At 42.5% G+C, this 21496-nt stretch overlaps 1 protein-coding gene across 1 annotated transcript in view; it reads right to left on the reverse strand.

Moving 5' to 3' along the window:
* Window positions 1-21496, reverse strand: part of DISC1 (DISC1 scaffold protein) — a 312576-nt gene that overhangs the window by 184300 nt on the left and 106780 nt on the right. Inside the window, exon 8 of the mRNA XM_044236813.1 lies at window positions 18051-18239. Within this exon, the coding sequence (XP_044092748.1) occupies window positions 18051-18239 (189 nt within the window). The remainder of the gene's footprint in view (window positions 1-18050; window positions 18240-21496) is intronic.

The following is a 21496-nucleotide window of genomic DNA, read 5'->3' on the forward strand; positions in this document are numbered from 1 at the left end:
CCTCCCAGTAGTTCTTCCATCTCTGGAGCTGGGCACCTAGTGGCCCACAGAAAAGTCAGTTGAAAGCCAAGAAAGATTTACCAGAAATCTAATGACACATATGCCTCAGGGCCACTCACCCTCATGGGTCCCTTCCAAACCCTATTACTAATTTTGATTCAGAACTGTATGTGCTTTTTCTTACATAAGACCTACCTCCAAATTGTAATAGCTTTAGGGCCTATAAACTGTGACTCCATCACTGGTTACATGAGTAAATTGGACAGAAAATGAGACTCGCAGCAGTTAAGCATCTACCCCATGCCATGTCCCACTTCATGACATGGCACTACTGGATCTGAATTTGCGTGGGTCTGACCACACAGCTCTACTCTGTCTGGTGTGCAGACTGAGAAGTCCAGCCCTTCCCTCCTGGCCTCAGTTTCCTCCTTCAGGAAGGAGGATATGTGCTTCACAGGATTTTAAAAGTAATTATTCACATAGTATCTCTAAAAACAAGACTTGGCACATGGGTGGCTCTGAATACAGGACTGTTAGAAGGAATACAACACGTCACAAATTCCACTCCGCTCTCCAATTCGGGATCCATCTTATTCGGCAAGCCTTCTCTAAGCCTTTACTCTACATGCAAAGCACAGATGGGGGCGGGCGGATACAGAAGATTAATGGTCTCAAGAAGCTGTTAAAGTGGTTGGGGAAATAGATATTTAAACAAACAAGTATAAAATATGCAAAAAGAATTAAATTTCTTCCATCTTTCTTACTGTTTCTCTTTATTTAATATCTTTCTCTTTTTCTCTCTAAGGAGTTATCTCCTACCCTGTGGTCTAAGGTTGAGTATGTTAGTTAATTAACAGCTCTACTCAGCCACAGAGCTGCCTTGGGTTACAACCTGAACGATATTTAAGGAGACTAAGTTGAAGCTGTGAAGGGAACAAAAATTGAACAAGGTTTTCGCGGGTGTCACCATTCAAAGGCCCTCTGGGGAGGCAGTAGTTCCTTGAAATGAAGCCAAATTTAACTTAGCCAGCAGTACCAGTTAAGAAGTTGGGGATAAAATATGCAATCGTGAACTCCTTTCTGAGACTAAGCATATAGAAAAATCGTTTACAACCTTTGCCCATTTGTAAAATTTGAACCACAGGACACACAGAGACACGTCCACAGGACATGGATGGATCAGCTGGGGAACTGGGTCACTGGGGAGCAGCCTGGCCCAGAGGCCAGGACAAGTGGCTCCCACCCCCACTCCCAGCTCCTTGAGGTGTGGCATGCAATCCTGTGGGCAGGAAAGTAACACATGCCTGGCTTGTGCCAGGCTCTGCAACCTTGCACCAAACCTTGTGAAATGTCAACATAGTCAATAAAAACAATAGTGGATAATAGAACAGTAGAGAAAAATAGTAATGTTAACCTCGGAGGGCTAGTGGAGGCTTAAATGAGATCGACCAGGTAATGCATGCAAGAACTGAGCTATAAATTCCAGAGTTCTTTAAACTCTTTCTTCTTCATATACATATAGTAAAATTTACGTTTCCTTTTTTTCTTTCGTGTGTGTGTGTGTGTGTGTGTGTGTGTGTATAGCTCTAGGGGTTTTAATACCATGGATGGATTTTTGTAACCATCATCACAAACAGGATGCAGAACTGTCTCAATGGCCCCCCAAGGAATTCCCTCCTGCTGCCCTTTTGTACTCAGACCCTCCCCCAACCCTCTAGCCATGTCTCTAGAGGCCTGCCTTTTCTACAGTGTTAATTGAATTGAATCACACAGGATCAAGCCTTTTGTGTCTGTCTTCTTTGATTCAGCACAATGCATTGGAGATGCATCCGAATTGTGCGCATTAATAATCCATCCTTTTCATTGCCGCGTACTATTCCACTCTGTGGATGTCCAACCACTTGCTGCTATTCCCGTCACCCACTGAAGGATACCGGGCTTCTCCAGTTTCGGGTGATTATGAATCGTGCTGCTATAAACATTCATTACACATTTCTGTGTGGACAACATTATTTCTCCAGGATAAATAAATATCTAGGAATGGAATCACTGGGTCCCCATGGCAACGGCATGTTTAAGTTTATGAGAAACTGACAAACTGTTCTCTAGAATGTCTCTGCCATTTACACCCACCAGCAATGGAGGAGCAATCTTGTCCACTTCTCCTCAACACTTGACGTTGTCAGTATTTTTTACCCAGCCTTAAGAGGCACGTAATTTTAGTCACATTTTTAAAGAGAGAAACATTGATCCATGGATGTAAGATTGTAGGTATTCATCTATTTTATAAAGTAAGAATGTTCAGGGAGGTTCAGTGGTTAAGCCTCTGCCTTCAGCTCAGGTCAAGATCTCAGGGTCCTGGGATCGAACCCCGAATCGGGCTCTCTGCTCAGCGGGGAGCCTGCTTCCCCCATCCCCTGCCTGCCTCTCTGCCTACTTGTGATCTCTGTCTGTCAAAAAAATAAATAAAATCTTTAAAAAAATAAAAATTAAGAATTTCAGGATAGGTTAAGTTCACAAGAACCAGGTTTCTTCAATGACTAACCACCACCTTCAAAAAACCTGACAACCCCAGCATGGCAAAGAGGTCTCTCGTGGTCTGCCTCTTCCCCACTTCTTCAGCCTCACACTCTACCCTTCCCACTCTCGGACTCTTATTATTGGACCTATTATCGGACCTACTACTGGCCAGATCAATAATAATGTTCAGTGAAGTTAACTGAGTCCTTATTACAAGCCACGGGCCAAGCCACATCGATCCCATGTGTTATCTCATTTCAGCCTCTCGCAGCTCTGTGTAATTACAGGAAGGTGACCACATTCTTGGGACAAGAGAGGTGACACTGGTGCCTAGAGACATTGGAAGCCTTATCCAAAGTCATGCAGCAGCTATAGGGCAGGGCTGGGATCTGGTCCCTGGTCTCAGCATGCCCCAAACCTGCCTACTCCCCTGACCTCGGAGCCAAGCTCTTCTCCAGCCTGGAGGCCTCCAGCACCTCTGCCCTCATCCACCTCCAAGCCACAGCCCATGCCTTGCCCTCTCTGTGAAGCGGTCCCAGGGTCTTTCAGGACACACTTAGCTGTCTTCCTCTCTGTGCTCTCTTCACCTTTGTTTCTTTATTTCATCCCTCCCCACACGGAGTTCTGTTTGCTATGCAGGCCTGCCTCCCCCAACCCATGACTGCAAACTTCTCCAGACAGGATCCAGATGTTTCCACCCTTCTTTCCCAGTGCCTGGCACCTAGATGGTGCTCAACACCCGCTGAAGTGTTGAGTGCCAGGTAAGGCTTCGGGGCGACAGACCGGGCAGGTCCTGCAAGAACCAGTGCTTCCCCTGAGCCGACGTGTCCTGCAAACACCTCCATGTAAGGGCATCTTAGACTGAGTCAAATGCACAATCAAAAGAAGGCGCTACACAGACTGAGACGGACTCCGACAGCTATCCCCATCAGCATGTGGGTTATAACACGAAATAACAACAGAGACACACACCCAATGTTAATAGCTTTAGGCCCAAGAGGAAAATTGGAGTGGAAGAAAGAAGCCCTTTTCATATTCATGCTACCATTTTTTTCCTTGTTTACATAAGCATTGTGATTTTTTTTTCCTTCACTTATGTGTAACAGGACTATTAAAACTGTTTACCCCTCTCTTTCTAGCATTCTCAGTTAACAATGATCTTTTTTAATAGTAAAAATAATTAAAATCAGTTCATTTGCCTGGAAATCACCTTGAGGGATGTGGACTAATTCGGTGCCTCTGGCAAATCTGACCCAAACTATTCCAGATAGACGGTGTGCAGCCACCAGAGCTCAAACCCAAAGGCTGGGAAGAGACATCTCTCTGTACCGTTGGCTATCCATATATATATGTTCAATAAATCAATTAATTTTTAAAGCTGAGGCATTCAATTATTAGATGGCAATAATCAGGTGTTTCATGGGCCACAGAATCTTCTCCAGTATTCCCAAGTAAGAAATTTGAAAACTGTGGAGACCATAGGCATGTGTTAATGAATCCAAGATGTTCTTACCTGCTTTTCCCACCTACTGATAAATGTTTGTAAATTCTAAAGGCTTGAATACAGAAGTTTAGTCTGTCACAATTCAGGCAAAGAAACTTGGAGAAAAAGAAGGGAGGGAGGGAGGGAGGGAGGGAAATGAAGGGGAATTTATACATAGAAATATATAGAAATATTAATATTTCAACTATGGCAACCTAGATTGCTATTCCCAAGCCAGATTAAGAACCACTGTTCTCCAGCATCAGCTCCCAAGACCATCTCTTCCAAGGATCACCTGCTTCAACGCTAACACAGATGTAGCCTTCTACAAGCTCCATAAGAAACCTGCTACCCTGACCCATGGCCACCTTCTTTTTTTTTTTTTTAAGATTTTATTTATTTATTTGACAGAGAGAGATCACAAGCAAGCAGAGAGGCAGGAGGAAGCAGGCTCCCTGCTGAGCAGAAAGCCATGGCCACCTTCTTACCTTCTCCCTATTCTTCCATCAAAGTTCAGAGGTAGAGGATTAAATACGATGTTATTCCCATACATTAATTCAAATAAATAATTTTTTAAGCAAGGCAGAAAAAAGATCAGAAACAAGCCAGTGTCTTCATGACAAATTTCTCTAACCAATGTTTTAGGGGACCCATCACAGCATGCTTAAGTGATGGCGGTTAAAAAATACTCACATGATTTAGGCACTGAGAACACAGAGGAGAATTTGCTTTGGAAGTCTCCCTTTCTATGTACATATATGATGTAAAGTCAAAAGAATAGTGTGTTCCATGTTTGGTAATTAGATGTAAACGGCTACACTTTGGGATAAGAGGAATCATGTCTTCCCCTTGTATTTGCACACAAGTGCCCTCGTACATCCTGCCCTGACAGCCAGGAGCTGTTTTATATATCTAACAGAACCAGGCAAGACAAGATGACCTTTCTAATTGTCGTTATGAGAAGCACAATTGCAAGTAACTTTGAAACATATGGTAAACTTCATTATGCTAAAACAGAATAGCTTCTACTTTGGGGCTCATGATGAATATTAATGTCAGAGCTCCTGAGAAAAATGTGCTCTAAATTTTATATTGTATAAACCCCTTTCAAGACCAGAGAGAGTGTTTATTTATAGTCTTCAGGCTTCTTCATAGACGCTATTACATATTCCACTCAACATGGCAAAACGGAATGAATAATCCCAGAGCATTAAGGGAAGGATAATGATCACCTTCGCCATCTCAGGCTAAGCTCCAGGCAGGGGGAGAACAAAATGGCGCAAGGAGGACACAGAATGTACATATGGGAGGGTCCGTGGGTTCCGCGGCAAGAGTAGTTGAGACACAGATGTCACGGGGAGCCAGTTCTGGGGAGATGGTGGGGCGGAGTCACACACTTCATCCAGAGCACATGGAGACCGAGGGAAGTTCAGAGGGTCAGGGGGAGGGACAAGGTGAACTTAGAAGCAATGTAGGGAGTGGGTGCCTGGGTGGATAAGGGCATGGGATATTCCAGAGGTGGAGGGAAGAAACCAGAAAAGCATGGGGAAGCCAATGGGAGCAGCAGAAAGCCGTGGGAAGACGTGGTCTGAGAGGCGGGAGCCGCTGATGCCCCATAGCTCCGACAGGCAAGAAGCTGCCTTCTTGAAGCCCAGATCACAATCATTTACACATCATCCCCAGAAAAGGATCTGTGACTTGATACCCAACGCCGCCTATTGTCTCAGGAGAGAAGGGGAGGGAGCCCTGGCCAGCGCAACAGCTCTCTGCGAAAAGCTGGTGACAGTATAAAAGGTCATCCCATCTGGCATTTTTCCAGGACAGGGAGGCCCTTTTTCTGCCACGTCCTTTCCCTCTCTCCTTCAAACTGTCCTTTAGCGGCCATAGACACTCTCCCTCCGTCTGTGAATTAACAGCGTGCTTTGGAGGGAAAAATCCCTACACGTAGAAAATATTTTTCTAATGGATCAATTTAAGAAAACAGAACACTAAAAAAAAGGGGGGGGGAGTGCCTGGGTGGTGCACTCAGTAAAGCATCAGACTCTTGGTTTCCACTCAGGTTGTGATCTCAAGGTCGTGAGATCGAGCCCCATGTCAGGCTCCTTGCTCAGCGCAGGTTCTGCTTTGAATTCTCTCTCTGCCCCTCCCCCTGCTCGTGCTTGCTCTCTCTCTCTCTCTCCCCACCGACCAAATAAATAAATAAATCTTAAAAAAAAAAAAAAGTCAAAGACGGTGAGGTACTACACATCAGCTGTATCACAAAGGAAAAGGAAGAAGGTGGGTAGGAAGCTGGACCCCCTCACAGTTTGTGTATTTTAATGGATGCAAACATGGAAAACGATGCTTTCCCCAGATGCGTTGTAAAAAGTGAAGCCTGTTCATTACGGTCCCAATTGCAGCAGTTCCCTAAATGTCGCCTGAGTTTTAAAGGCCAGGCCCAATGAATATTAATGCGCAGAGTGGAGACAGACAGCCTTTCCTGGGGAATACCTGTCTCTGTCTCTGTTTGTGACATTATTTGTACCTGGATGCCTTAAGAAGCTTCAGAATTTATCAGCTCAACATGGTTATCATTGTTTGCAAAAATTTCTTCTCTTGCTCTGTTACTAATTATGGTAAGGGGTTAATTTCACACATGTGCATACACACAAAGGAAAAAATGATAATAACCATATTATATTAAGATGAGGAAACCATCAAGTTCCCTTCCCTTCCCCCCAAAAATGGACAAAGTGCATGGACAAGAAACTGTGAAAAAAATTACAAAGGCACAAGAAGAAGCGAGGTCAGCCTTGCCAATGGTCAAACATATGCAGAAACCAGGCATGAACTAAATACTCTGTAATTATTGTTGTTACACTAATAATCTTTTAAGAAATGACAGCAAGTATGGGAACAGATGCATTGGTAGCATCAAGTAAACCGGTATAATTCTTCTGAGCGTCAGTTTGCAACATATCCTCTGCCAGAAAGCAAATCATACTCTTTGGTCCAGTAATCCTGAACTGGCACTTCATCTTTAGAAAGGAATTCATAAAAATGATCACAAAACACATCAAGATAAGGACTAAGCAAATCATGGTATATTGAGTTTTGGGATGTTAAAAAGACCATAAATAAGAAACTGGCATGCTCTGTCGCAGCATGGGCATGTGTGTGCAAGGAGCACAGCTCTGGAGCCGGAAGGTCTGAGTCTGAGTCCCACCCGACAACTCCTTTAGCTCACTGGGCCTCAGTGTCAGCATCTGGAGAATGGGGTTGACAAATTTATTGCAACATACAGTTGCGAGGCTTGAGTGACGTGATGCTTTCATTACTGCCATACAAGGCTAATGGCAGGAGGTGAATTCGCAGCATGCAAAAGGGGTGCGCATGCTTCAGACACGGGGGTGACACTAAAAATGAAACCAGGAGCTCCGCTATAGACACTGTATGATGGACATTTTCTGTTCGGCTTTGAATATGTGTTTTATGCTTATGCTGTTTTGTGGAATAAATTTAAAAAAAATGTAAACCACTAGAGTAACCCCAAGAATGCGATAAGCTTCACCTTCAGAGGATTCTTATATAATCCACAGGGGAAATCTCTTTGCCTCCCAAGGTCGATGCACTGCTCGGATTCCAGACCATTAGGGAATTGCAGGGTTCGGTGACCGTCTCAGGGCAGACGTGGAATCTGGTATTCAGCCCCTATTGCGCCTCAGTCGCTGGGGGGCGGGGGGGGGTGGTGAAAGGCAAGCAGATATTTGCCAAATTCCAATTTCCTGTCTTGCCAATACAATTGGGACACACAGACCGAAGTCAAACGCTGGGTCACATACAGAGTTAAAGAAAAGAAGTTCAAGACTGCAGTTCCCTTGCTGAGCAAGACCAGGTTTCCTCTCACTAAGGACCCCCTGAAATCACAGTCTATTTACTTTAGGTTCTTAGTTAGGGAAGGGCGATACAACATTTGGGGAGACACGAAGTGTAAGCCAGCCACAGTGACACATACAAAAAGGGAGATCTTCAAATTAGGCTAAAATAGCCAAAAGTTAAACATCATTTGGATAAATAAAAGGAGAATTAAAGGGGCACCTGAGTGGCTCCATGGGTTAAAGCCTCTGCCTTCAGCTCAAGTCATGATCCCAGGATCCTGGGATGGAGCCCTGAGTCAGGCTCTCTGCTCAGTGGGGAGCCTGCTTCCTCCTCTCTCTCTGCCTGCCTCTCCGCCTACTTGTGATCTCTGTCTGTCACATAAATAAATAAAATCTTTTAAAAAAAAAAAAGGAGAACATAAAAAGGTTGGTTATAATTAAATCTCAAAGCAAAGTTTGCAACCAGTTGTTAATGAGTTATGAAGACTTTGGAAAGTATAATGTCAGGGCAGAAACACAATTACATTCTGTAACTATGGGGGGCATGAAAAATACAAGCATATCTGGTTTATAAATTTTTGATGCTGTCAAGTCAGTAGATCTTTAAGCAACTCTTGATGGTTTCTGCCATGCTATAAATATTAAACCGGCGCATTAGCTTAGGGTTAAAAATTAGCTTAGGGTGATCCAGCCCACCCCGACTGTCTAAAAATCTGAGAGAAAGCAGATGAGACAGGATGCCTATCCCCAAATACAAACGTGTGGTGGGTCCCAGGCAGTCAACAGCAGGACAACAGAGCAATCGGGGAAACACTGATGAGCACACCTCCTCTCTTTTACAAGAGCTACAAAAACCCGAAAAATCAAATTAACAACAAATAATGGTCTCTCAAAAAAAGTATTCCCTCTTGGGTTGCTAAGCATATGGCAGCTTCAAAGAAGAGGAAGTAGCCGGGGAAAATGGCAGGAGGCCATGACTCATGGCAATGTCGAGGAGGAAAAGAAGAGATTTCATACAAATTTAATCACTGGGAAAAATTGTGACAGCATAAAACATGTCACAGCACCAATAAAACTGAATTCCGGAAAACCTCGCAAAATTGGACTCAGCTGAAGGGAAAAAAAAAAAAAAATCCTAGTTCCTGAAAGCCCTGAATTACAGAATAGGTTAAACATTTTATTTCAAGTGCAAAAACTCACTCAAAGAAGCTTGGAAAGAAAACCATCACATTCTGCAAGGTGGATTCCTTGGGATCAACAGGCTGGCATAGCAGTAAATTCCTAGCAAACAGGGCTTATGGTAGAGTCCTCTACCAGAAACCCTGGAGAGTATGTCAACCTACTTATGAAGGCCTGTACTTACAAGAACACAGAGGAAAACACTGACATTTAAGCATTTTAGAACAGGAAGCGGAACGATCAATGGTTCTTTCAAAACATATCAAAACGTGGTTTGGAGTTGACCAATGTGTACCCAACTGAAGTGTGATAGTTCAATTTTTTCCCCTATTTTTGTAGAATGCAAGGCCCCTTCCATGACAAAGGATTTCAGTTTTAATACAAAATATGTTGTCATCATAACGGTGATAACCTCTAGGGCCTCCAACCGAGTGAAATGATCTATCTGGTATCAGGATGTTGCAGAGAGTAGGTCACTGTTTCAGGTAGGAAATACAGAAAGCATACTTAGAAATTTCAAAAGTGGAAAAAAAAAAAAAAAAAACACCCAACAGCAAATCACCTATCTTTTCAGGGTATGCAACATCCTCAAGAGACGATTTCCAGGAGGCTTTGTTTTCATGATCGTGACCAGGAGGGCAGGATTTAGGCGGGGTGGTGAGGCCGAGGGATGCATAGAGAAGTTCATGCTACAAGTCAAGTTCACGAGAATCGTGCAACTGCAGACAAGAAGGAATCAAATCCGGGCTCCTACCGCCCCCCCCCACGTGCCCCTGGACAAAGCCTCAGCCTCGTCATCTATAAAACAGAGATGGGGCTGGAGCTGGCCACACGCTGTCCAGAGGATTAGGCAGCTATATAGGCATCATGACTCAGCTCGGGGCCTGGTGCAGAGGAAGGGCTTGAGAACAAAAAGAAAAGGAATCCACGTCTGTTACTGAAGAGAACGTGACAACATACAGGGGATCACTCCCTCCTCTGCGACACGTGGTAGACCCGCAGCACCCAGAGTTAATCTGTGTGTGCAGCAAGGGGTGCGGTAAGTACATGCTGGACGTCTACAGTAAAACAGCAGAGGGGGGAGGCTTACGAGGACTCATTGTTAAGCCTCTAAGGATCTGTATGAAGTCACAGGAACGCCTACATGAACACCTTCGCATTGAGCTCTAATAGTCATAATAAGAACGATACGTTTTCAAGTCCTAACATAAGGCTGAAGTCGTTCAGTTAACTGAGGGGGCCACTGCTCCCACCCCGGGACATTTAAAATCGGGGGCAGGAGGAAGAGTCTCACAAAAGACAATGACCCAGATGTGACGCACTCTGCCGTCCACGGTAGGGCCTCTCGCAACAGATCAGCCCTCACCCAACCACAGCCAACAGACGCTCCTCAGGGATCGTGGCCTTCCCACTAACCACTGTCCTTGGCTTAATCTTCAGGAGGGGGCATGTGAGCGTGAGTGTGTGTGTGTGTGTCCATCCACAGCCATCCACAGCCAAGGGCAAACCAATGTCATTGAAAGCCCAGAATCCCGATGAAATCAAGAAAGACTAGGAAGGACGCTGTTTCCAAGAATGATCCACAAAAACGTCAGAGTCACACGCACGCCCCATCACACCGAATCCTGTTCCCCACTCCAAACAAATCAGCACACCAAAAAACTGGGTACAGCGGCTGGGCAGGAAATACAAATGAAATCATCACTGCGTTCCCAGTTAGGGGTCATGGGACTGAAGTGTTGTGAAGGGAGAATAGAAAGCAAATGGGGAGACAGGCGGAAAAGAAAGTAACAAGGAAGGACTTCTCGAGTTCACCGGAAACGGCAGAGAGCAAGGGAATGGACTAAGTCCGGGGGCAACTGTGGGAACGCAAGACCAGAGGGACTAGTAAAGGGGGACTTTGGTGGCCTCAGGGACTGTCTGATTTACTCTGGACCACGAAGGCCTCCCACAGAGGCTGGCATACTGTAAGTGCTCAATAAATGCTCCGAGAAATGATGCATGCGTACAGGATGGTGCTGCGTTGTACACAAAGCGACTGAGGAGCACGGAAGATGCAGTGCCTTGGTCAAGGTCAGTCACTCGTCAAGCCTCACGTGGTGACGGCTCTCCATGCCAGGAGCGGCACAGAGGACGAACAAGCAACCGAAGGGAGAGGAAACTAAGGCCTCCTATGTCTGAGCACAGGCTTTTTATACTGCTGGGAAGCGGCCTCCCAAAGGATATCCCAATTTTTTGATAAGAGAGGGAGGAAGTTCACTGCCAATGTCAAGTGCAGAAATTTGCAGGCAAAACGGGTGGCAGAGAAATAACCACACTGACAGAGAGGCAAGGATATAACCAGAAAAGAAAAAAAAAAAAAAAGGGAGAGAAATTTAATATGCAAATATATATTTAACTGATAATAATAGTAATAATAATTTTATCAGTAAGATTCATCAGTGATAAATAGAAATGTAGAAGTTCAGTCCATGGAAAAACCTGAGAGAGAAAGATTATGGCATTTTTTTTAAAAGGAGTTTTTCTTCCCTAGTTCGTATTGTCTATGTTCTCAAAATTAAACAAAGATTTCTAATTTAAGAAAAGCAGACGCAAATAGCATATTCTTCATGTAACAATCTAAGTTCTGCCACATACAGAACCCGCAACACCCCTCTAGTTCCAGGACAAACAGCACGGTCCTCAGTCGTCAAGAGCTCGATCACTGTTCTGGTCTCAAGTGAGCAAAGTCTCCTACGACACAGACCTTCCTCAAAGCTCAGAGGGAAGAAGGGACCTTCGGTGAATATTCCACATCCCTAGTCTCATGTTTGAATCATGTCAGATTACTGGAAGTTTCCAAACTTACACATAATTAGCCCAAGCCCTTACTAATTCATCCCCATGGTATTATTATCATTTCATGTGTTTCTCAAAAATTGGGGAGATTTTAGAATGGCTCCTTTCCAAATCCTTTTTGCCAAAACACTGAGTCAGAATTTTTGTGGAAAAATACGTACACACCCACACATCTAAGATATGTATACATTTCAGTCTCCCCATGAGCCCCTGCTTGGAAGGCACCCCCTTTCCAGGCAGGGAAACATGGAGAGCGTTTGCGCATCTGTTATGAATCTGTCCGTGAGGACTTCCCAGTATGCTCTTAAAAAATAAATAAATAAATAAAATGCCTTCCAGGAGCACCTGGGTGGCTCAGTTAAGCATCCGACTCTCAATTTCTGCTCAGGTCATGATTTCAGGGTCGTGAGATCAAGCCCTGCGTCTGGGACTTGATATTCTTTTTCTCTCCCTCTCCCCTGACCATCCCCTCCCCCATTCACACATGCTCTCTCTCTCTCTCTCTCAAAAAAAAAAAAAATGCCTCTAAGAATTTAACACCACTGCACATTCCTGAAAACTTTGTGCTTTTAGCTGCTTTTGAGGAAGATGGATGACGCTTCAGTTGTCTTTTTCGCTCTGGTTCCTGGGAAGCTCATTATCACATGTTCTCAGCTAGAATAATCAACACTTGTCATTGGCTTTTCTTCCATCTCAACTTCCAAATTCTATTTTTGTTTGTTAATTGTGCTGTTTACATCTCCATTTCCTCCCCATACACACACACACACACATACACACACACACACACACACACACACACACGGCATGCAAATTCTACTCTTCTGTTCTAATTTTTCTTCAAAGTTTCCTCTAAAACATCTGATAAACGTGGAACAGGAATTATTGCCTACACATGCAGATCGTGCAAAGCACAGGATCTCTAAACTGAAGGTCTTTTCATAGTGGGGAAGGTGACTTCTGAAAGAAGTGTCACCTGTGGACTTTCAGAGTTAAAGGAATGCATGTCTCACTAGAGAATGTCCTACTTCCTTTCATCAGCTCTTTCAAGCTCAAAAGTTAGGGGGTAATCCAAAAGTCAGGTCAGGATGGCATCAGCGTGGGCCTATGGCCTTTCTAATCTAAAGCAAAAGGCAGGTATAGCAGTTTTCTCTTATGCACAGAGGATGTTTCCAAGACCCTCATGGATGCCTGAAACCACAGAGTACTGAGCCCTATGTATTCCGTGTTCTTTATTATACATATAAACCTATGACAAAGTTTAACTTTCAAACCGAGACTGCAGAAAGCGAACTGTGGATAATGGGGAAGTACCAAACTAGCCCCAAACCATAACTGAAAAATGGACCCCCTCCAACTTTATTACACTTAAAAACTGCTCCTTGCCTGCCCTGTTCTTACTCATTGAAAGGCAAATGAGTTCAAGCTGAACACAGGCAGCCATCACTCCCAGTAAAAATGAAATCCTGCCATTGGAAAGCCGCACAGAGAATCCCTTTACGTACGTTACGGAGCCTCTACACGAATTCCTGACAGCTCAGTGGGCCACAGACCCTGCCAGATTTTTGAGCTACATCTGCAGTATCTTTTCTATTCAGGCAGCTGGCATAAAGTGGGAAACTTCATTAACATGCTAATGATGTCCTATTTAAAATTCTAGCCCTGATTATTCTGTGATTAAATCTCTCCCCTTGACGTCTGCTTCCTTTATATCTGAGTTATAGTGCGAAATCAACAATATTAATGAAGTACAATACAGATTACCAACTTATACACAAGAGATGGAAGAAGTTATATATTTCTCAGGGTTGTCTTTTTGCTGAAAAACAGATATAGCAAACTAAAAAAGTTACTGATTGTTGGTGTTTTTTTTAATCCCAGCCTCCCTTAAAAAAAATTGAAATCCTCAATAATTAAAGGTTTATAGTTAATCTCCATAATTCAGGGGTTGAAAGCTTTTCATTCTATTTCACTGTGCTTAAAGTTGCTCAATTCCAACGTGTCCTCCTGAAGTCTTACGGAGAGCTGATACAGGTTGAAACACACCCCCTTCTTGCCTCTTCACAGAGGCTGTGTGTCACTGTGACAAAGTCAATGGATTCAGTGATGATTTCTGTCTTCCTTTGCCCTTCATTACTCTGGCACATTTTGGGACTTTTTCATCATTTTGTTCTGTCTGCTGACACCCCAATACGAATATACCACTCAGATGACTCAAGCATCTTCCACAAAAGACAATCAAACTTATCTCTGGTCTCACGAAATTAGAAAATGAATTTGAAGAATTAAAAAAGAAGACAAAAAAGATCCAATGTGTGGGTCTGTAATTCAAAGTAGAGGAGTAGAGGAACAATATGGAAATAAGGGAATGTTTCGTTTTTAACATCTGGTCCCAGATGTTATATTTGCTATTTTGAAGGACACCATGCTGGACACTGTGACAAAACAAACAAAACATAAGGACAGTGCTGTTCCTTGATCTCAGTTGAGCCAGCCACAGAAGAGGTAATAATGCTGTAAATGATCAACGAAGCACTTCCCATTGGTAAGAGTTCTCTGTATAAGAGATACTGCTAACTGCTCCCCAAAACTACAAATCTCTCCTTCCACTATGGAACCAGAACCCTGGCTGCACTTGGACATATGTGAGGCTGGGTCCGCCATCTTGGACCAAATGTCACCTGTCGAAGGACACAGATGAACAAAGGAGAAGGGGTGGGTCGCTGTCCATCATGGAGTTGCCTATCCATTCCCAAATTACCTTCTTCCCATGTGCCACATTCTGCAACTATTGCTGGAAACCAAAATCGGGGTGGGGGGGTGGTTGGTAATAATTTTTATTTATTTATTTTTTATTTCTTTTCAGTGTTCCAGAATTCATTGTTTATGCACCATAGACAAAATGGACGCATTCCTGGAAACCTATAACTTTCCAAAACTGAATCAGGGAGAAATTGACAACCTGAATAGACCGATATCTAGTAACGAGATTGAAGCAGTGATCAAAAACCTCCCAAAAAACAAGAGCCCAGGACCTGACGCATTCCCTGGGGAATTCTACCAAAATTTCAAAGAAGAAATAACACCTATTCTCCTGAAGCTGTTTCAAAAAATTGAAGCGGAAGGAAAACTTCCAGACTCTTTCTATTAAGCCAGCATTACCCTGATCCCCAAACCAGGCAAAGACCCCACCAAAAAGGAGAATTTCAGACCAAAACCCCTGATGACTATGGATGGTAAGATTCTCTACAAGATCCTAGCAAATAGGATCCAACAGCACATTAAAAAGATTATCCACCATGACCAGGCTGGATTCATCCCTCGGATGCAAGGGTGGTTCAACATTCACAAATCAATCAATGTGATAGAACAAATCAATAAGAGGAGAGAGAAGAAACACATGGTCCTCTCAATTGATGCAGAAAAAGCATCTGACAAGATACAGCATCCGTTTCTGATTAAAACTCTTCAAAGTATAGGAATAGAGGGAACATTACTCAGTTTCATAAAATCCATCTATGAAAAACCCACAGTGAATATCATCCTCAATGAGAAAAGCTGACAGCCTTCCCTTTGAGATCAGGAACATGACAAGGATGTGCACTCTCCCCACTCTTGTTCAACATAGTATTAGAAGTCCTAGCAACAGCAATCAGACAATAAAGAGAAATAAAAGGTATTCAATTGGCAAAGAAGAAGTCAAACTCTCTCTCTTCGCAGATGACATGATACTTTATACGGAAAACCCAAAAGACTCCACCCCCAAACTACTAGAACTCATAGAGTAATTCAGTAATGTGGCAGGATAAAAAAATCAATGCACAAAAAACAGTTGCTTTCTTACACACTAACAAAATCTGGTTATTTTTAAAGAATTCTACATACTGCTTATTTCTTAAACAGTTTTATTTTAAAACATTTTATCTAAGAACAAGAAGAGTCAGCTCATGGCACATACATGTGTGGACATACTACTCCTTTGTATTTGGTCTACATTTAAAGCTCTACATTTAGAGCTCCCTCTAAATCTTTAACTCTCAAAAGCCAACAAATGGCAGACTATGGACTTTGGCCTAGCTTTACTGCATTCCAAAAGATAAAAAGCTTTACTCTACTAAGGAATTCGTTATTTATTTATTTATGTACTTATTTATTTATCTCCCATTACTCTCATCAACCCAAGATTATTAACTTGGTTGACCTGAGGCCAAGTCACCTCAGATTGGTTAAGAATTACCGTCAGCTTAAAGCACAGGGAAAAGGGTAGCTGATCCAGCAAAATCCAAGTCTAAGACATAAAGAACGCACTCGCCACAGTAGCGAGCCATCTGCAGCTTACAATCACTGGTGGTAACAATCTCTCATCCCATTTGTTTATGTTTTATTCATCATTTTGGAAATACTTAGTAAAGTGACAAGGATGAGATTCAAAAAATACTACATGGCTCTTTTTTTTTCTTTTTAAGAGATATTTATGGCTTTCAAGAGCTCAACTGAAGCTGGACTAAATTTGCTGGACTAAATTTGTCCAAATTGGTTGACATCTTCTTTATTCTTAGATACTATGGATTCCCCCATATTGAGCCAAAAGTTATATAATGAAAATAAGAGAAATCTCATAGTGTTTATTTTTTATACATTTTAAAAGTCTATAGCTAAAATTCATTTAAAATATCCAATGATTTTTGCTATCGTGACTTCATAAAGCACAGCATCCCATCTTAGGAAAAAGTGTTGTTACCCCTCAATACCCTAGTTACATAGTCAGACTCAAATGTACAGTCTCTACATATTTGGCAAAAAAGAAGCCTTGACCTACAGATGGGGGAAAGAACGATAAGAAGCCCTCGGTTGTCTAGCCAGGTTAGGCCTGCCCATTGCGAAGGAGACACAACCACTTGTAACATCTTGAACCGTTCGAAACAACCAAACATCCCATCTGTGATTCAAATAACTGAAACCTCTTTTTACAATTGAGTAAGCCTTTCAAACAAAATTTATTCAGAGTGAAAAGACACCTAATTTCTGCTAACTAATTTCATATTTCTTTATTTGGTTTTGAATACTAATCTTCATTTCCTCCAATCTGTGGAGTATTTTCGAATAGCCGTATTTCAACTGTGGCTACTTAACAACCCATTCTTTTCTTATTTCTTTTTAAATAAGAATGCTTTGTAAATATAATTATTTATTAGTAGACCGGTCTTTCATTTTCCTAGTAAACAGCATTTATTACCATGATATTCTACGTATGACCTCTAGCCTCTAGCAGCTTCTACTTCTAGAAGAAATGCAAGAAGGCAGACACACACACGTGCACACACACCTTAAAAATCTGTGTAAGTTACCCCATTTACTCTGTATCACTCAATCAGCCTATGAGCTGGATATTCTTCTCATTTACCAGTTTTTAAAAAACGGGTTCTAGCATCTAACATATTTTAAGTCTGCATTTATTTCTCAGGATTGATTTCTTCAGATTAAAAACTGAATCACTGTAAATTCTTTACACTTCTTTTTTTTAAGAAATAAGTTTTTACTTTATCAGTTAGGACTGAACGAGCATCTTCTAAGACTTGTCCCTCAGGGAGCAATCCTCAAGGTGACCCCAGCCACAATGGGAACAGAAAAGAACGCCAGAGTAAGGTAAGCGCTCTGACAGCCAGAGACTTTGGTCAAGGCAGCATTGGCCGCTCTCGTGTCGTTCTTCCTGGAGAAAGAAGCTCTCAGGAAAAGCTCACACACAGAAGAGCCACTTCATGGTCTTCATTCCGTTTTCTGAGTCAGCCGGCTCTCGTCTGTGATTGTGCAAGCCAGAAGACGGAGCCAAGGAACTAAAGGAACATAACTGTCGAACAGAGAAGATTCTCAAGCCCTGTGCCAAAGGAAAGATTGCTCTAAATGATCGCAAGGCTATTAGCACATGGAGGGTAGAGGAGGGGGACAAAAGACAGCAAAGACATCGCACGTGAATAGCAAAACAAAAGCCGACAAGTAATTCTACCCCATTTGCCAAGGCTCTTGCCAAAAAACAAAATCCTCCAGGAAGAGTGTCCCATGCTCCAGGATGCCCTTCACAGTGATGCTCACACGGGGCCCAGAACATCCCGCCGAGCCCCACAGGACCATCAACAGCGTGAATATTTCACCGGGCCACGGTTGTGACTGCTTACCGTAAGCGGTCTCCCCCTCGTCCAGCTGTCTTCTCAGTCTGCTGTAATCTTCCTTCACACCACCCAGCTTTTGGACATTCCTGGAACTCAGTGCCCGAAGCTTGTCCAGGAGTCCCTCCAGTGCTTCCCTTTCTGATGTTAATGATCTAATCTCCTCGGTGAGCTCCTTGGCTGTAGAGAAATGGTTTCCTGTAGCACATTGCAAGAGAGAAGGAGGGAAAACAAGTTTGACAGCATCCCCACACATGGAAGATTTAGCAGCAGCGAGTGTGCACCGGCAGTATGGAGAAAGAGGGCTGAGCTTTGCAAAGGCATCCAACTGCAGGGATAGCCTTCCGTGGGAAAAAAACACTGACTGTCCCGCAGTGTCTCTTTATCACCTTGTTTTCTTTTGTTTTAAGATTTTATTTATTTATTTGACAGACAAATCACAAGGAAGCAGAAAGGCAGGCAGAGAGAGAGAAAGGGGGAAGCAGGCTCCCTGCTGAGCAGAGAGCCCGATGCAGGGCTCGATCCCAGGACCCTGAGATCATGACCTGAGCTGAAGGCAGCGGCTTAACCCACTGAGCCACCCAGGCACCCCTATCACCTTATTTTTGTTAGGTCTGTTTCAAAGCTTCCATTAGCCAGTTCATGTCCTTGTGAAGCACAATGACACAAAAACATCCAAGTGAAATCCAGGGAAACACATGGTATGACCCCATTCAAATATCCCAAGGTCAAGGAGGTGAAATATTACAGCAGAGTGGAAAGGGACTAGCCACTGGAGTCAGGCTAGACCAAAATTCAAATCCTAGCCCTCCTATTACTCAACCTGCATGACCTTGAGCAAAGAAATTAACATACGTAATTTCTGGGCAAACTTCTTATAAAATACGGTTGTACAAACACCTGCATCACAGGTGGCTTCAAGAATAAACACGGAATTCCGTAAAGCACTAAGCAAAATACGTCGTGTTGTGTCTAGCAAGGCTGTAGGATACAAGGGCAATATACAAAAAGCAATTGTATCTTTAAATATCAACAGCAAATAAGTAGAAGATGTTTTTTTAAAATACTATTACAAGATATTTTAAGCTCAAAATACTTAGGGATAAATTTAAAGAAACATGCGCAAGACCTCCACACACAAAACCATTTTAAAAACTTCTGAGAGAAATTTAAAAAGACTTCAGTAATCAGAAAGACAGAATACTATCTATACATATATTGGAAAACTGAATATTTTAAACATTTCTATCTTCCTCAAATTCATCTATTCATTCAAATCAATTCCAATCAACATCTCATAATGGTCTTTTGGAGAAACCAACAAGCTTATTCTAAAATATAAAAGAAAATGCACAAGGTCTAGATCAGCCAAAACAAAAACAAGCAAAAACCTTGTAAGGTAGAATGAAGAGAACATATCTTACTTGATTTCAAACTAATACATAGATCAAGATAGGATGACACTGGCATTAGACAAATAGATAAACAGATCAGTGGAGTAGAACAGACAGTGCAGGAGTGGACCACACTCACATAGTCAACTGATTTTCAACCAAAGTGCCAAAGCAAGTCGACGAGGAAAAGAGAAAACAACTGACCGCTGACCACCACAGGTTTGAACGATGCGTGTCCATGTGTATGTGGATTTTTTTAAATAAATACAGTACAGTACTGTAAATATATTTTCTCTTCATTATGATTTTCTTAATATTTTCTCTTTTTTTAAAGATTTTATTTATTTATTTGACAGACAGAGGTCACAAGTAGGCAGAGAGGCAGGCAGAGAGTGAGGAGGAAGCAGGCTCCCCGCTGAGCAGAGAGCCCAGGACCCTGGATCATGACCTGAGCCAAAGGCAGAGGCTTAACCCACTGAGCCACCCAGGCACCCCAATTTTCCTAATATTTTCTTTTCTCTACCTTGCTTTATTGTAAAAATACAGTAGGTGAAATATGCAATACACAAAATATGCATTAATCAACCCTCTGTGTTATTGGTAAGGCTTCTGGTCAACAGTAGGTTACTAGCAGCTCCATCGAGAGAGTGTCAAATTTTTGACTCTCAGATTTTTGACAGTGTTGGGGGCTGGCACCCCGACCCCCACATTGTTCATGGATCAACTATATTTTCAACAAATGGTAATGGAACAACTACTTACAGAAATGGGGAAATTTTAGCTTTGATCTGTACTTCAAATCCTACACAAAGTTTAATTAGAGATGGATCACAGAATTATATGTGGTAGCAAGAACTATAAAGCTTGTAGAATAAAGTCTTCTAAGACTTTTCTAACTTTGGAATAAGCAACACTTTTGTTAGAACCCAGAAAACACTAATAACAACAAAAAATAGATAAGTGGACTTCATCACCATTAAAAACCTCTATTCATCAAAAAATACCACAAAGGAAATGAAAAGGCAAGCCACAGACTGGGAGAAAATATTTGTAATACATAAATCTGACAAAGGAGTCAAATCCTATAACCCAATAATTAAAACCCCAATGACCCCATTGAAAAATGGGCAACTGATTTAACAGGAATTTTACAGTGGAAGATATACAAATGGCTGGTGATCATATGAAAACTGGTTGGTGGTTATTAGCTTCCAGAAAAATACAAATGAAAGCCATAGAGATTCCATGATAAAACCCTTCCAATGGCTCAAATGAGCCGACTACAGCTGTCGGGCTGGCAAGGACGTAGAGATACGGAGCTCTTGTACACAACGGGAGTGTCGATGGCACTTCTCTCTGTTTCTCCTCAAGTTAAATACACACCTGTCCTTGGACCCCAAAATTCTATCCCCAAAATTCTATTCCGGGAAGAAATGAAAATATGTAACCAAAAAATAGTTGTACTCAAATGTTCATAGCGGCTTTACTCGTGATAGCCCACATGAAATCTAATGTCCACCAAGGGGAGAAAAGCAGAAACACGGGCCTGTGTACACAATGGAAGACTATTTTGCCACAAAAGGGCACCAGCTCTGCATACACACAGTGACATGGGGGTAGCTCAAAGAAAGAAAAAAGACGTAGAAGAATGCATACCACGTGAATCCACTGATACTAAGTTCTAGCACAGGCAAAACCGATCCGTGGTGAAGGATATCAGAATGGAGGCTGGCTGGGGATGCGGGGGTGTTGACTGGGAAGGGGCACCAGGGTGATGTTTCTGGAGGAATGAAAATATCTTGATAGGGTTGCAGACCAAAGGTGTCAAAATTCATACTACTGGGCACTTAAGATCTGTGTGTTTCATTGAATAGAAATCATACCTCAATAAAAAAGGGAAAATATATTAGGGGAAATTTTAATATGAAAGTTACACCATAAATGAATAAGCTTATCACAGTAGTGAGTGCTCTATAAATAATAGTTATTGATATCAGGGGGCTCCATGATGTTTCCGCGATAGCAGGTATGAAACCTTTCTCCTCTACCTTACCAGCATCC

This window comes from Neovison vison, chromosome 2 (assembly GCF_020171115.1).
Source record: "Neovison vison isolate M4711 chromosome 2, ASM_NN_V1, whole genome shotgun sequence".
Taxonomy (NCBI): domain Eukaryota; kingdom Metazoa; phylum Chordata; class Mammalia; order Carnivora; family Mustelidae; genus Neogale; species Neogale vison.